The 18,336-nt window shown below is 37.1% G+C and overlaps 1 protein-coding gene across 1 annotated transcript; it reads right to left on the bottom strand.

The window, feature by feature from the left end:
- Positions 1-2,902: 2,902 nt before the first annotated feature.
- Positions 2,903-18,112, bottom strand: LOC116125878 (protein NRT1/ PTR FAMILY 5.10-like). The gene is given in 7 exon segments (XM_031411593.1): positions 2,903-3,474; positions 3,476-3,524; positions 3,527-3,731; positions 9,289-10,105; positions 10,272-10,816; positions 17,569-17,786; positions 17,876-18,112. Coding segments are annotated over 7 exon segments (2,505 nt in total). The 5' UTR covers positions 17,991-18,112; the 3' UTR covers positions 2,903-2,918.
- Between the last annotated feature and the right edge of the window lie 224 nt (positions 18,113-18,336).

Raw genomic sequence — 18,336 nt, 5'->3', positions numbered from 1 at the left:
CTGTTCACTAGAAAAATATTTATTGTTTAATCACGCATCTGGATTACTGGTGTGAGTTAGAGAAAACGTAAGCCGGTACATATTTTCGGTGCAAATACCCCGGCGTCTTAAGCTTTATTGCTATGGGAAGTAATGGTTGAAACAAAATGAGGTTAAAGAAAGTTACACTCACACAGTGCGTTCAATCTTAATTAGAAAAACCATTTCCCTTTACAACTTTCTGGAAAAATTTTAATAGAAGAGTTTGCCAAACAACTCGTGTGGTGTGGCACAAAGAACAGTTTGAATAAGTCTGAAGAACAGAAACCCATAAGCTTTGTAAATTTTTGAAGAACACGAGCGACCTCAAGAAGAATTACTGGGAATTCATCTTTTCTGGAAGTGAAAAACTTAATTGAAGATTTGTTGACAGAATATGATAGAACCTGTCCTGCAAAAACACCAGCAATACCACAGAATATACCACAACACACAACCAGTCACTCACAATCAACAATAAAATGCCCAATTCTATTAATATCTGCACAGAACACTACAACTAGAACAATACTTCCAGTAGCCTTGCTCTATCAGTACTCACTAAGCAAATGTACTAAATAAACACAGAAAGTGCAATAAAAGAAATGGTACTAAGGCTGACTTCGAGGGTCAGTCACCTCCCAGAATACTGACTTCGAGGGTCAGCTGCCTCCCTGCCAAATTAACAATTTTCTGCTTGATTCCTCTTTNAAAAAAAAAAAAAAAAAAAAGGTGTTATTAGTCTTTTACATAATTCATATATGAGCATTTAAGGAATATTGTAATGCTGTAACCAATTTGGGGGGATTTTGATGTATTTCAGAAACAACTGAGTGCAGCTTGCTTAAAATCGTCAAAGTTTCACCCGAATTGACTGTCCGAAACTATTGGGTGGGTTTTTGATTTTTTCTCGTTTTGGTATTACTTGTAATATAATATATCCAATTACAAATCTTCTTCATCAGTTAAACTATCTATTTTGTTCTAAAAATGATTTAAATAACATAAAAGAAAAAATTAGTGTTTATGAGATAATAGTGAGGTGTCAAAAAGTATTTATTAAGAATATAAAATCAAAGTTAATTTTAGTAATTTAATATACGAATAAATTTGTCATTATAAAATTTATTAAAAAGAATGATTTCTTTAGTCTGACACTAGCGAGGTGTCAATAGATCCACTCTAAAATGTAGTCATAAACCTAGAACATGGCTAGTTAACTATCCACAGTTAAGGCCATATAAATTCTCCAGTGTAAGCCAAGGCTTAGATATGTTTAATCACTTAAAAATTTTACCAACATTTTATTTCAATCACTAAAATATATATATATATAAATTCAATTTTTTGTTCAAACATTTTGCCCTAGAAGGGAGGCCCAATTTAATCATAGGGAATATTCTTTTAGTTTAAGCACTTTCTGAGTTTTCCCCTTTGTTTTTTAAGCCCAAGTAAAACACGCCAACCTAGCAAACAACCCATTTTCAAATAGAGCAACACAAATTAATCCTACCAACAACCTATTTTTTTAGACCAAATCAATAGATCCATCCATTTTCAAACAAGAAACAGGAAAAAATGAAATCCATGACCACCACAACGTGGTACCCAACACAACGTGTCAAGCCTGCCTAGTGCAGGCAAAAAGTTTCTTCAAAATAATAAGCAAAAACAATTACATTTTTTAAACCCATTACCAGCACCTTACCAGGGGTTTAATTGGTGACAGAAGTAACTAACCCTGACAGAAGTAAAAAATAACGAAAAGGGCCAAGCCCGCACTCACAAACAAGGCCCAATTGGGTGGATTTGTACGAGTTGTCGCGTGTACGCACCCGGTCAATTGGTTTCCAGGTCAATTTCTTGATTTTGGCTTGGGTTATGAAGCCTCGTGCGCATGGGAGCCTTCTTTCTTTAGTTCACTCTCCTTTATAAAGAGCCTAGGAAAGAGTTATCTATCTGAAGTGAGATTGGGTATTTTAATTTTTTTAAAAAATAGAGATAAGCTGACAAACTTCTCACAAACATTGACGTGGCTGATTGCAATTAATTAACTCGTATTTGGGTAGACGAGATCTATTGTTGAGCAAACGAGACCCATTATAAGTTGACTAATCACAAATTAGCATGTGCGTTTATGAGAAAAAATTAATAAGAAAAGTTTGTGGGTATAGTATTATTGTTTTTAAAATACCCTCACAACAACTCTTATAACAAGAACTAGAACATGAAGTTTTATTGGGGGATTGGATGGGAAAGAGTAAGGAAGGTTCCTATGTGCTGACTTTAATAAACATTTTTTTATTAAATTTGGATCAAATTCGAATATCCGAAAAAATGGATCAGCCAAAATCCGAATCAAAGTTTATCCCGATCCGAATATTCGGATCGGATTAGAAAACTCTCCATCTAGATCGGATATCCGGTTTTGCACACCCCTACAAAAAACACAGGTGGTACTCTTCCAAAACTTATAATATAAAAATGCACAAAAGAAACATTGAACCAATACAAAAACATATCAACATTCCTTTCTTCCTCCTGCAGTCCTGCTATTAAGATCTAATCCTTGGAATTCTATTTTAGTTTTGGGGGTGTTTGACAGAAATCCAAACCTCAGGTGAAGTAAAGGGTAATAGCACTAAATATTAAATGAATGGGACCCTAATTTATCGGGTTTGGATGGGTATGTAAACTCAGTTCTCCAGTTTGCTGCCGACCCTTGACCACCATCAATAACTTGTCATTTCATTTTTGTTTGATAAATCTTCCTCTTTTTGAGCAATTCTCACTTGCCTTAAATCTCTTACTACTTGCATCAATAGCTGTTATATTCAAAAGAAACCTCATGATGCTTGCTAGCTAGCCACAACAACAGCATTCCTTACAGGGCAGTCCATTCATATTGTGCTTCCTTTATTATAAATGTATGATTTTGCAAAATACAAGTAGACTACAAATTCTATAACACTCAGTCCAGCGAGAAGCCAATAGAAGTAATCAAGATGTGCCTTGTTGAGATTATTAGAAAACCAGCTTTCATGGCCATTTCCACCAGTTGCTTTCTCAATGGCAGATATTAGAAAGCTGCTAAGAAAGCTCCCAACACCGAAGATACTGAGGTATAGTGAGAGACCTACACTCCTTAATTCAGATGGGACTTGATCATAGAAAAATTCTTGAAGACCTACCATGGTGAAAGCATCAGCAACACCAAACAAGATATATTGAGGAATCAACCAGCACACACTCATTGGAATTGTCACATTTGGCTTGTCAATCAGTCCATATTCTTCAGCAGTTTTAAGTCTCTTCATCTCAACTAAAGCTGCAATCACCACGACCAAAAACAGATAAAAACATACAGTTCCAATTCTTTGAAGCATTGTAATGCCAGCAGGTTTCCCGGTAAAGGTTCTTGCAATTGGAACAAAAACACGGTCATAGATTGGAATGGAGAAAAATGGCAAGGCTGATGAAGGATTGAAGTGAAGCAGCTGGTACGTAAAGCTTGGTGCAATTGATCTGTCCATTGTAACTCCTTGCTTTGTAAAGAAAGTTGAAGATTGAGCAAACACGATTGCATACACCAAGCTTGTAACCCATATTGGAACAAGCCTGAGAAATGCTTTTGCTTCTTCAACTTCACTGATGCCACACAACTTCCCATATTCCTTTGAACCATCTGGTGAAGCAAGGCTTTGTTGAGAAACCTGCAAGATTTTTGTGCGATAAATTGATTGCATAAAATGTTCTAAAACAATGGATTAAAAATTTAGAACCACCAGAAAGAAGCAAGAGTCGTGGAAACAAATAAAGAACAGAGTACTTCTCCACTAATAAGAGATCTCTTTATGGTGGCATCAGTAATATATGGGTACAAGTTTCATGGTATTGATGAGTAAATGTTTCTCTGATGGTAAGCAGAAAATGAAATTTCACAGCACCATAAATATATAATTATATATAACATGTCAATGCCATAACAAAACAAAACAAAGTGATTAGTTTTACGTGATAATTTGATCCTTGAAGAATAAATATTCATTTATTTCAAGTTACTTTGCAGGATAAGTTGATGTTGTGCATGAACAGATCTTATTAAATTTTCAGACATCAAATCTCTTCAGAGAAAACTAACTTGATGTTTGTGGCCTTTATTGCTTTTAAATCTCGAATGATTTAAATATTTTCCTTATGTATTGCTTAGAATTTTGATGTGGCAAGGTTCCCACGAGCTTCCTCTTCAAGAGCTATAGCAGAAGGCGTAGTTCGCCAATTCCTAACCGCAGCAACAAAAACATTACCAATTCTCACAAACGGGTTTTTCCCATCATTTTATGCTAAATCGATAAGTCTCGGTTCCGAGCAAGAAAATAAACAGGGCAATAGCCATCAATAAACATGGAGTCCAAATCCAAGAACCCAATTGAGATTGTCTTGGATGTAGTTTAAGATTAAAAGTGTCACCAAGGTTCCCCCACACATTCCAAAATACCACCAATTAAAGAATGAACTTTTAGCTTGCATTCCTTGGATCTTGACCATCAAACTGATCCGCACCAAAGCCTGAACACAAGGCTTGTGCCCTCCCTGCCCAAGCGCTACCAAGTACAAAGAGAAGAAGAATAAAATTACTTGGAATGATAAGGAGAACATGAGTGATTTTATTTGTGTTTTGGCAATCGAATGTCAGGCAATGGCAACACAGCTGATAAAGTCAACAAGCCCAGTCCCTGTTAAAAATCATACAAATTCAGGTCAGTACAGTGAAAACGCAAATATGAAAGAAATTTGGTAAGAGAATGCACTCAACTTTTTCTCAGTAAATCAAAATAAATATTCATGGCATTTCTCCCACGAAATAAAATATAATATACTTTAGCGTTCAGCTTTCTTATGTCCGGTATTATTCAAAATCTAAATTCTTAACTAGCAAAAGAATTCCGATGATTTTCCAAACTTGCAATCAAAGTTTGTCTTCCAACTGGTGCAAATTGATAAAACAAATAAGCTAATAAAAGCATCTACGTATATTGAGCAGATTGTTTTTGAATAGTAATTAGCGAATTTATAATTTAATATGCCCCGGAAATTAAACCAACATTGCTGGTACATTGACATCATCACGGCATAAACTAACAAAACCGAAAACCTTGAAAGAGCACAAAACCCAGCAATAAACCCTTGCTTTCTAAACGCAAACTAATTTGAAAGCACTGTGTTGACAAAACAAATCATACAAAAGGTGCAAGATTTTAACTATGAAAATCTAAGCTTCACTATTCTACAGAAAAAAATAAAATAAAAGAAGAAGATGACTTGGCTTCCTCTGATCAATTTGGAAACATTATAGCTTTTATCAACCATGCTTAAGACTAAGACAAAATAAAACTAGAGAAAACAAATTAAAATAAAACTAAAGAAAACAAAGAATTCTCATCTTAAATCAACCAGCTTGACTTCAGGGTAGCAAAAAAAAAAAAAAAAAAAAAAAAAAAAAAAACCAGCTTTCTCCACGATGAAACAAATCCCACAATTGAGGAATGGAAGAAACTAACCAGAATGTAAGTAGGAGGGAGGCAACAACAATAGTACGGTACGTCCAAGAAAAGAATCAGCAACAAATGCTCCTAAAAGAGGCAGAAGCGTGCGTGCCTGACCAGGCGTTGACGTTCTCTGCGGCCGTGGCAGTGGACTGACCCAATGGCCCCGTCAAGTAGGTAATAAGGTTGGAACCAATCCCATAATAGGCGAATCTCTCAGCCATTTCAACAGCAATAATGAAAGATGCAGATCTCAGCGGCCAGAAGTGCGTCTGTTGGCTGGCGGCCTTTGCAGTCGACGGACCCATCAATTCTGTCTTCAAGAAGCGGAGTTGCTGCGTCGGGAGAAGTAGGAACGGCGGCCATCATCTAAGACCAAAATCTAATTGGAGGAATAAAAATGATATCTTTATATCTTGGTACATGTGGTAACGGTGATGCTGATTCCTTGATTTTGTTTTTTGGTTTTCTTTGTTTTGTTGTTATTGGATGTCAGATTCGCTGGCTTTTTCATGTTTTCAAGTAAAAGATTTTGGTTGTTTGAAGATATTTGTTATGACCATCAATTTTATCTCGGTGTCCGAAAACATTTGATTAAATCAAACATATAAACTAGTTGATATATATTGTATGGACTTATGGGTATTAGGGCTAACATGGTAAAATGTGACGTCACGTGAGTCATCCAATATCCATTCCATAATAATGGTCCAATAGGAAATAAAGGCCTAAAACAAGCCTAAAGTAGGCCTCACCGGCTCAGCCCAAGAGGGGCGGGGGACCTAGGTGGCAGAAGACTCCGACGTGAGAGTCCAGCTCCTAGGCAGGGATGTAATAACCTTGACCCAGGCTGGGCTCATTGGGCTCGGCCCGGGTTTCTTTTCGAAAATCCAAGCATGGGTTTTGAATTCGGGCTTCAAACTGATGTCAAGAGGGTTTTTTTTTTGAAATTTTACTTTATAAGAGTGATCCAGTTATACAGGGGGTTGTTGGTTATTTAATATATTTGCTCTAAACGAAGAATTAACCCAGATTGGAACCAAATTGAAAAGATTAATTCTGTACTCAAAAGGTCAAAACACTGGAAACTATTCTAACTATTTACTAAGCCGGTAAAATAGGAGATGTCTCTGGTGTTAAGTGACATCGAACAAGTGTGGCCTATTGAAGGATATACCGAACAAGAGTTAACGGGTTGTGTTAGACCTCTGTAAAAACAACCCAGATATTCGAGAAGAGTATCTGACTTGGCTAGGTGTAAAGCGACTTTTGGATGCTATTCAAAAGGCTTTTAGTCAAGGGTGCACAAGATTTGTGTTTTATTTGCCGGATTTCCACCATTGAAGTCTCTGAGCTAGAGCTTCGGAATAAGTGGTTGGAAAAAGCTGAGGCGGTAATTCCTTACTGGTACGGCGAATCCCAGCTGGATCCAGATCCTACATCATATAAAGAGTCAGACTTTGCAACTGAGTTGAGACCTGATTCAGATTAACCATGGGTGGTCAGGATGTTTTGGATCAGTTCGCAGCTAGTTTGCAAGCAAAATATCTCGGATTGCCTCCAGGATATGCACAGTTTGTGGCCAAAGAAACCCAAGGTGATTGGGAAAAGGCAGAAAAACTCTTTATGAAAGGTGTCAAGGAAGAAGATTTTGTTTCTAAAATGGATGGAAAACGGAAGGTTGATATTCCGGAAATTTCTCCCTCGAATGCTGAGCGAATTAGCAGGTATTATGAGGAAGAAATGAAGAAACAAAGGAAAGGAGACGAAACTGGAGGATTTAAACCAATTCCAAGTCCAGGTCCTAAAAAGGCGGAGCTCGATGAGCTAATCTCGAAACTTAGGGAATCTGAGTTTAAAGATGATCCCCTTGAAGGAATTCGTAATCCTTTAAATTCTTTCGAAGGATTCCTTAAGGAAATCTCTAAACCCGAATATAAACAAACTTATCCCACGAGGATAAGGTCGGAGTTTATGCCTCGGGGAGTACCTAGAATGGTGGAGATACCGTCTAGCGGAAGTTTCCTAAACATCGATTGTGTTACGAATGTAACAGATGCAATCGAAGCATGGGAAACTGTTAACTGGGTTCATATCCAAAACAAGAATTTTGGACTCAGTGATACTTACAGATTTCTAAGATCTACACTGCAGGGAGCTGCAGGAAGCTTTTGGAGAAGTCTAGAAGCTGGTACGGGTCTGTTAGATACTGTAGGTGACTTGAAGAATAGAGAGGCTATCTTTGCACTCTTCAAGGATATGCTTTGTCGAGAATTTATTGGATTACTATTACCAGTAGGAATCTCGCAGAGGTAGCTGCCTTAGAAGCTTTAACAGGCCCAATTGAGAATGCTACTAGAAGGGTTCGATTTAACCCATCTACCAAAGCAGGCTTTAATGGAAGGAACTATTGATCTTCTATGGTTGGTCTTAGCCCACGAAAGGAAGCCCAAGAAGATACGACTCTAAAAGATTTTATTGATCTTATAGAAGTGGATAACTTTAAGGATTGATAAAATCTGGAAGATGGAAATTTAGACAACCGGAAATGTCCAACACGTAATACGCTGACGTGTATCCAACAGGCGGAAATAATACGTGGACCGTCAAGATTTTGCCGACGAAATTTAACGCAGCATATTTAAAGGCAATCTTGAATATTGTGTCATATGTAATACGTTACATGTGTAATAAGTTAGTTTGTTTTAAACATGAGAGACATGTGGACCCCATGACATTTTCTATATTTTCTTTTAGTTACATGTGTATGTTTATTAGGCTAAAAGTCAAATCACATGTTTTGTGATTGACATTGTGATTTGTAAAATTTTATCTTATCTACGGATTCAAAATTTTTGAAATCTGAACTTCTCTATATAAAGAGAAGCTTTGTACATTTGTAATCAGAGAAAGTTAATAATATTTTTAGTTTTGAAAAATTCTCTCGATCTCTTGTTTACTTCTAATTGTATACCCGAGACAAGAAAAAATGATCTATTCCAGACAATCGATATCCGGGTATGAATTAATGAGTTAAACTGAATCTATGAATTTTCTCTTCAATTAATTAACTAGGTTGTTTAATAATTAATTATAATAATATTTGTAAGACTGGGTATTACAAATATTATGTGGGGGTTTCACGTAATTTTAGATAGGAAGTTATATGTATTTTCACAAAACTTCTAAGATATACCTGGGCCTAAGCTTTCCTGGTAGAACCCGAGCTTGATTTTCCAAGCCTGTACTAAGGGTGTTATATATGCCAAGGCCAGGCCTAATACAGGCTAGGTTTTTATCTTAGGCCGTCAAAATAGTATCATCGAGTTGGCCTTATAAGAACATATTGCTTGCTCCATTTATCAAAGTTTTACCACTAATCCTAAACAAAGGTGAGGAAAGAGCATGACGAATGTAAAACACAGCAAATAAAATTTAGCAAGTTATCAAGTCAATACAAATATGATCATCTCCAAATTCAAAGATCTATCTAGCTTTCATGGTAAAATATCATATTTTCGTTGTAATTTCATTATTATGTTTCGATCCCTTAAATAATGCATCAAAATATATATTTTTGAAATGTTTATAATCTAATATATTAATGATGACCTCAATATTTATCTTTCTAAGTATATAAAAAGATATACAAACTTTAAAATTTAAAGTTAATTTCATATATATATTTGATAATTTTTCAAATACTAAAAAAAAAAAAAACCTAATTAACATTATCTTCCCTCTTATAAATGTAAGACTTAGAAGAATGCAAATAGGCAGCTAAACCTAATGCACTAAGTCCAGCAAGTAACCAGTAAAAGTAATCAAGATGTGCCTGATTCAGATTATTAGCAAACCAACTCTCTCTGCCTTCTCCACCTGTAGCTTTATTTATTATCGACACAAGAAAGCTGCTTAAAAAGCTCCCTACTCCAATTATGCTGAAATAAAGAGAGAGACCAAAACTCCTCAAATCTTTGGGCACTTGATCACAGAAAAACTCTTGAAGACCAACTATGGTGAACACATCTGCAAGCCCAAGCAAGAGATATTGAGGAATCAACCACCACACACTCATGGGAATTATGGCATTTGGCTCATCAACTAGTCCATATTCTTTAGCGGTTTCAAGCCTTTTCATTTCGACTAATGCTGCAATTACCATGGAAATGGTTGATAAAAGCATCCCAGTTCCGATTCTTTGAAGCATTGTGATTCCGGAGGGTTTCTGGGTTATTGCTCTTGCTATGGGAACAAACATGCGGTCGTAGATTGGCATGAGGAGGACGATGGAAACACCGATGAAGAATTGAAGCGAAGCTGATGGAATTACGAAGCCTTTGAAAATTGTTCTGTCCATGGTTGCTCCTTGCTTTGTGAAGAAAGTGGTGGACTGAGCAAACACAATGGCATATCCCAAGCTTGTGACCCATATGGGTGCAAGCCTTAATAATGCCTTGGCATCTTCAACATCATTCAGGCTGCACATTTTCCCATCTTCCAACGAATCATCTTTTTCATCTAAAGCTTTGTTGAGGAACCTGGATCAAAGAAGTATTATTTCAAAGGAGATTTTATCTATTAAATTGTCATCCGACCAAGGACTAGTCAGGAATTTTTTCTTACTTGAATTGTGTCTAAAAATATTTAGAAAATTGTATTTAAAAATCCATTTACCATTAATGCTAATAGAGTTATTTCTCTTACTTGAATTGCTGAGAATTGTTTTGTTGAGGGAGGATAGCTCGAGCTTCATGATCTTCACTACCCATCACTAAAGAAGAAGTTTTCCAATTCTTAGCTGCTGCAACGAACACTCGACTGATTCTTCCAAATGGATTTTTCTCATTCCTTTTAACAGTAAATCTATAGGTCTTAGTTCCAACCAAGAAAATAACAAGTGAAGCTACCATTACTGCACAGGGAACTCCAAATCCAAGGATCCAATTAATGTTGTCTTGAATGTAGACTACCACCACGAGAGACGACATGATAGCTATAGATAAACTGAAGTACCACCAATTGAAGAAAGAGCTTTTGGATTTGCTTTCTTCTGAGTTTTTTCCATCGAATTGATCGGCTCCGAATGCCATAAGGCAAGGCTTGTGCCCACCTTGCCCTACAGCAACGAGATATAGGGAGATGAAAAATATGACTGTTTGGGGAGAATATGATTCTGTGGAAAGATTGTTTTGGCCATTGACATTACTGAGAGATGTTAAGAAAGCCGAAAGCGTCAACAAGCTTAGTCCCTGCAATACATTAAAATTTTGACTAAAAAATTCGAACACATTTATGAAACCTACAACTACATTCCCTACTTTGGGGAGCACATGTATTTATTTTCATTAAATTCGTATTAATTTTTTTGAGGAGTAAACAACATGTTCCCGCACAAAATTAGTGAAATTACAATGTTCCACCCTTGGTTTCATTTATTCCAAATTTCCACCATTAAATTAACAAAAATAATTTAATATAACAGTTAAGGGTTATTTAGGTCTTTTTATCCAAAAATAATAAATCATATTTGTTAGGGCCAAAAATCGTCTGGAGCTTGACGAGACTCAATAACGAAATAAACATATCAAGGCCCAAGGCCTCAATCCAATCCCGATTGGGCCTATGCTTAAAATCACATTGTGAGCTACCTACTCTATAAGTTGGGCTATCCTATAAGTTAAGCAAAACTAGGTCTCAGCCCATTAGCCTGCAACAATCTATAAGTAGAAAATCAGAATCCTATTCTATGTCCTCTTCTACTAATATTTCAAATCTTACTCAAACTATCAAACTTAATCTGATAAGGTCAAGAAATCATATCTCTTTCATGATAAGGATTACCCCCAAAATAGGACTTAGTGTCTTACTAAGATTCCAAATCTTATTTAAACTATTAAACTTAATCTGATAAGGTCAAGAACTCGTATCTCTTTCATGATAGGGATTATCTCTCAAAATAGGACTTAGTGTCCTACTAAGATTTCAAATCTTATTTAAACTATTAAACTTAATCTGATAAGGTCAAAAAATGATATTTTTTTCTTGATAGGGATTATCTCCCAAAAAAGAGGACTCAATGTCCTACTAGGATTCCAACCCCTTGGGTTCACTATAAAAACAGAGGCTTGCCCTCTCATTAGGCATGCAATCTCCCATAATCAATGTATACTACTCAAAACCATCTATTTGCTCCTAAAGTTCTTACTCCCAAGAACTCGATGCCTTCGCTGTAGTCCTAGCTTCCGACAAGACTCTTGGTAATTCTTCATCTCCTTAATTCATATCAAATAATCTCTTTCAGCCTTGCTGACTTAAGCGTCAGAGTGCCTACGGCAAACAGCACCCCGGTGTTTTCCGGAAGCTTCACGCTTGCCCTTTCATGTGTGCAAGTCTAGCAGATTGTCAGTGGCTTCAACCTTACGGGATTAGACCCTATTTTCATGACGGTAGATTTTTTGCATCTACAGTTTGGCACCCACCGTGGGGCCCTGACAATCATCTGCCAACGACGACTTACAACATGGGAGGCGACACAGAACTCCTTTTGATTGAAAATGTTAATTAGAAAATCCCATCACGATAAGAATTTTTTTTTTCTCTTCGTTTGTTTTATCTATTCACATGCCACATTATATCTATTCGGCATATCATAATTTATTTTATATTATATCCATTCAGTAGGTAGTATAAGACCTTGAAGCTCATATTATTGTTGTAAATTAATAATAAAATAATAATGTGTCAGAGTTTAAAGTGGTGTTCTTGAACCACTTGATTCATTGACTTTGCTTCAACAATCTCTCTTCTCTAATCCTTTGTTCAGATAAGGCAATAGCTTCTGTCTCTAACCTCTCTACACGCATTTTTTCACTTCAATCATCAAACCACCAGGTGGTCCGCCACCGTCATCAGAGCTTTGCAATGCATTATCCGCCATAAAACCAGTCAATTTGTTCATTCAAGAAGATGCCGCAATACGCCAGCATCTCCAAGACCTTCGCCCTATTAGAAGGTAACTCAAAACTCGACCAACCTTGATCCAATCCCAATTCAACTTCACTGAGATTTGCCATCACTTTGAAACCCAAAACTCGTCTACCTGTTCTCCTAAAATCGCCCTAACAGCTTCTCTAATCATACAGTTAAATCCTAAAAACACAGCAATAATTCTCTCAAAACATCCAAAGTCATCTACTAAACACGAAGAGAAACCCCCCAAACAAAACCTGCTTAAGTGACGCCACCCCACTCTCGTCTAATCTCCTTACCCCATCGTATTCCAAAACTCCAAACTCGAACCATCTCCCATTCCTAACCAATACATATCAACTCAAACCACCTTCACATCACAATCTCCAGCACACCTGTCACAAAAGCCTTCATGCTCCATGCTGTTTGCAAACTTTCCACTCCCCACTACAACTGAGCACCACTAAACAACATGAGTAGTCCACTCGATGATATTTGGGTCTGCACATACAATATCAACGTGCCCATTTGGTTCAACCCAAAAGTGAATCATGTGCCCACTCAACTTCAACTGGTTCAGCTCCGACATAGAAAGTAACACCCCTCTCTCCACTCAGTCCAGCAAGCATGGGTGGCAGCACTTGAAGGGGAAAAGTATGTGTCATTATCTCATTTTAACAACCACTCTATTTGGTTAGATCTTTCTTTATTCGGCCATTACTTAAATATATGTAGCCCATTTTTCCATTTAGCTCACTCTTCATTCAGTCCATAACACATGCACATAATGCATATTGACTCTCCATTTGGTTCTTTACTTAAAACATGCATGCCATGTATGCCACTACTCCAGCTTCAATCAAATGTTTTCAACTACAAAGTCGGTCACGCCGACTAGGCCACATAGCTTTCAAAGGTTTCAACTTTCAACTATAAGTCAGTCACGCCGACTCGACCGTAAACTCCATACAAGCTCCACTTGGCATACACCTTCGATTGGCCCAAACCGATTCATGAGTTTACACCTTTGATCAGCTTAGACCGATTCATGAGTTTACACCTTCGATCGACCCAGACTGATTAATGAGTTTACACCTTCAATCGGCTTAGACCGATTCATGAGTTTACACCTTCGATCGGTCTAGACCGACTCATGAGTTTACATCTTCGATTGGCCTAGACCGATTCATGAGTTTACATATTCGATCGGCCCAGACTGATTCATGAGTTTACACCTCCGATCGGCCCAGACTGATTCATGAGTTTACATATTCGATCGGCCCAGACCGATTCATGAGTTTACACCTTCGATCGGCCCAGACCGATTCATAAGTTTACACCTTCGATCGGCCCAGACCGATTCATGAGTTTACACATTCGATCGGCCTAGCTCGATTCATGAGTTTACACCTTCGATCTGCTCAGACCGATTCATGAGTTTACACCTTCGATCGACCCAGACCGATTCATGAGTTTACACCTTCGATCGGCTCAGACCGATTTATGAGTTTACATATTCGATCGGCCCAGAACGATTCATGAGTTTACACCTTCGATGGCCCAGACTGATTCATCAGTTTACACCTTCGATCGGCTCAGACCGATTCATAAGTTTACAAGTTTGATCAGCCTAGACCGACTTATAAGTCTACACTTTCGATCGGCCTGGGCCGATTCATGAGTTTACACCTTCGATTGGCTTAGACCGATTCATGAGTTTACACCTTCGATCGGCCTAGGCCGATTCATGAGTTTACACTTTCGATTGGCTTAGACCGATTCATGAGTTTACATCTTCGATCAGCCCAGACTGATTCATGAGTTTATACCTTCGATTTGCTCAAACCGATTCATGAGTTGATACCTTCGATCAGCCTAGACCTATTCATAAGTTTACACCTTCGATCGGCCCAAACTGATTCATAAGTTTACACCTTCGATTGGCCTAGACCGATTCATAAGTATACACCTTCGATTGGCCCAGACCAATTTATAGATTTACACATTCAATCGGCCCAGACCGATTGAAGGACTTGCACCTCAAATCGATAAGTCATCGACCCAATCCACACAAAGATCCATCCGACCTAATGAGCTGTTATCACTAATCCGCTCAGTCTGCACTCATTCGATTAGATCTTCTCTCTAGGCTAAATACTCTTTAACTTAGAGAGTGGGGGCTTAACTGTTAGGGCTAAAAATTGTCTTGGGCTTGACGAGGCACAATAACGAAATAAACATGTCACGGCCCAAGGCCTCAACCCTATCCCAATTGGGCCTACGCTTAAAATCACCTTGTGAACTACCCACTCTATGAGTTAGAATATCCTATAAGCTAAGCTAAACTGGGTTTCAACCCATTAGCTTGCAATAGTATATAAATAGGAAATCAGAATCCCATTCTATTTCCTCTTCTACTAAGATTCCAAATCTTACTCATACTATCAAACTTAATCTAATAAGGTCAAGAAATCATATCTCTTTCATGATAGGGATTATCTCCCAAAATAGGACTTAGTGTCCTACTAAGATTCCAAATTTTATTTAACTTATTAAACTTAATCTGATAAGGTCAAAAAATTATATCTCTTTCATGATATGGATTATCTCCCAAAATAGGACTTAGTGACCTACTAAGATTCCAAATCTGATTTAAACTATTAAACTTAGTCTGATAAGGTCAAGAAATAATATTTCTTTCTTGATAGAGATTATCTCCCAAAAAAGAGGACTCAATGTCCTACTAGGATTCCAACCCCTTGGGTTCACTATAAAAACAGAGGTTTGCCCTCTCATTAGGCATGGAATCTCCCATAGTCAATCTACGTTACTCAAAACCATCTATTTGCTCCTAAAGTTCTTACTCCTAAGAACCCGACACCTCCACCGTAGTCCTAGCTTCCAACAAGATTCCTGGTAATTCTTCATCTCCTTAATTCTTATCAAATAATCTCTTTCAGCCTCGCTGACTTGAGCGTCAGAGTGCCTACGACAAACACCACCCCGATGTTTTCAGGAAGCTTCACGTTTGCCCTTTCATATGTTCAGGTCTAGCGGATTGTCAGTGGCTTCAACCTCACGGGATCAGACCCTATTTTCATGACGGTAGATTTTTTGCATCTACAATATCTATATCAAAATTTTGTGCAAACGCCACCCTTCCTCTTTGCCTCCAAATCCACCACCAACACCAATAACTTTAATCCACAGCACGAATACACTTCAAACTCCCAACAAACTGTATTTAATCAACTTCACCAATCAAATCTTAATCGAAAAAACAAACCTTGTTACGCAAAGGCACTCGAGATGTATTCGGCGGCAGTTGGACGGTGAGGTTGACTTAGGGGTGCATGGGGATGAGAGCGGGAGGTGCGGGGTGATAAGGCGCAATGACCTTCTTTGCACGCGCAAGCATCACACGAACTGCCATTCGCGAATGGGTTTTGCTGCGACAAAGGAAAGGTGGTGGGTTGGTTTTAGGTGGGGTTGTTGCGGGGGAACTTCAAAAGTCGCCGGCGACAATGGGAGTAGCGAAGGAACTGCGATGGCGCGTCAATGAGGCGGGAGTGGTGAAGGAACTTCAAAATGGTTTGTTCTTCACTTTTGGTTTCTTTGATTTGATTTTTGGAGTTGTTTGGGAGTGATTTTGCAGGAGGTTTTGTTTGGCCATTGATTGAAGTTGATTTGTTGCATTTTGGGAGATTAGATTGTTGAAAAAACGACCATTTTCCACTCACCCATTGGCACCCACCATTTGTTTGCAAAAAAGCCACAACCAACGGTGTCTGTGTGGCGGTAGTGGCAGTGGAGATGAGGAGGGGAAGATGAAGAAGAAGAAGGGAGGGTAATTTGGTAATTGTACCCCTACATATTTAGAGTTCATTGATTGTGTTACTTTAAGGGTGGGGATTTGGAATAAATGAAACTAAGGGTGAAAACTTGCCTGGGTGGGAACATGTCCTTTGCTCTTTTTTTGAGTGATGGTATTGCTCTAACCTTTTATCTTACTAGACCCCTTTTCATCTTTTCTCTCCTTTTTTTTTTTTTTTTTTAAAAATAATTCTAGTTTTATCCTTTTATAAAATGACTAATTTGGACAAATTAAAAATAGCAAGTATAATCAAGATATGCAATTATTAGAATATCCCTAATTTCCACTCCAAATAAAACCTTGTTTTAGATTAATTTTTTTTCAATGCGTACTTCATTATTTTGACTTAAACTTATTTTCTTTTTTAATTATTAAAAAAAAAACCGTAGGGATTAAAAAAAACTCAATAATTTGATGAAGGAGGACAAAGTTGACATTATAAAATGTGATTTAAGTATTTTCCTTTTCGGTTGAAAGTAATTTGACCCGCAAATTTTTCGAATAATATTGATGCAATGACAATTATACCCTCAATACCAACAGTGTCATACAAGTTAATAATAGAAAAACTGGGAAAGTTGATACACCAAGAAAGGACATTTGCGTCTTTACACATTGTCAAAAATGTTTGGGCAGAAAGTCACATTTTAGATCCCGTAAGCCAAGTTTTTTTCTTTTGACAAAGACCAAATATCAATCATATTTAAATCCAATAAAATATAAATAACATTAGGCATTCCTAAAAATATTTTAAAATTCTCATCTCAAGTGATATAAAATCAAAATATAGTAATAATTTAATAAATATTTTAATTTTCGAGATTTGTACCGTTACTCATAAAATAAAATAAAAAAATGTGACCTTACTTTAATACTGTTAAAATAAAAGAAGAAATAAAATAATTGCTCAATGCCTTTCACGCTTATAATTTATACCAAAGAAAATAATTTGTATTTACGTTCACGCAAGAAAGAAACCCCTCTATTCTTCACCAAATCAAACTTTTGTTGACTCATAAATAATTGCGAAGAGTATATTTTTATCAACAACTTCTTCAAATTCTCTTAGCAATTCATAAAAATGTACAGTAAATATCTCCCCAGAGTAGTTGCAGATGCAGGCGAAAGAGAGAGACAAAAGAGAAAGGAGAAACTAACCAAGATGTAGATGAGGGAAGCAAGAAGGATGGTATAATATCTCCCAAGAAAAGAATCAGCTACAGCCCCTCCTAGAAGAGGAATAAGCGTGGCAGTGCCAGACCACAAGTTCACATTCTCAGCAGCCGTCGCCGTGGACTCACCAAGAGGCCCCGTTAAATATGTTATAAGATTTGATAGTACTCCATGATAGGCAAATCTCTCCGCCGCTTCAGTCCCTGAAATAATAATTAATTCTATCTTATCAAACACATGTAATAAATACTGCTTCTTCTTAATCACTCATGAGTAAAGTTATGTTAATTACCTATAATGAAAGAGGCTGATCTCCAGCCGCCGGAGTTGAATCTGGAGACCCGACGGCCTCTGTAGTCGACAGACCCATCTACAGTTTCTTCTGAAAGTAGAGTTTCTGTGGCCATGAGTGGATCAGAGCCAAAGTTTATGAGACTTTTTAGAGATTCATTGGAGTGGTTGTTTCTGTTATTGGGTTAGCGTTTGGCAAATGGTGTTTTCTTTAAAAAGAATATTGTATTGAAGTCACCACGTTTGGGAATCAACATATTCTAAGATAAAGAAGACTACATTTATTTTCCTAAAGGATGTGATTTTTGACCTCCATTAATGAAAATATGTGATTTGTTTGACCTTAATAAAAATGATTAGGAATGACATAATAATTTCTAAATACACTTATATTCTAGTTTATATTTTCAACTTTTAATTCTTACATAAACCCAAACTTTATATTTTCTAAATCATTGAAAC

Source organism: Pistacia vera, unplaced genomic scaffold (genome assembly GCF_008641045.1).
Source record: "Pistacia vera cultivar Batoury unplaced genomic scaffold, PisVer_v2 Contig173, whole genome shotgun sequence".
NCBI lineage: Eukaryota > Viridiplantae > Streptophyta > Magnoliopsida > Sapindales > Anacardiaceae > Pistacia > Pistacia vera.
The sequence above is the reverse complement of the archived record's forward strand: the minus strand, read 5'-3'. Positions and strand labels throughout refer to the sequence as shown.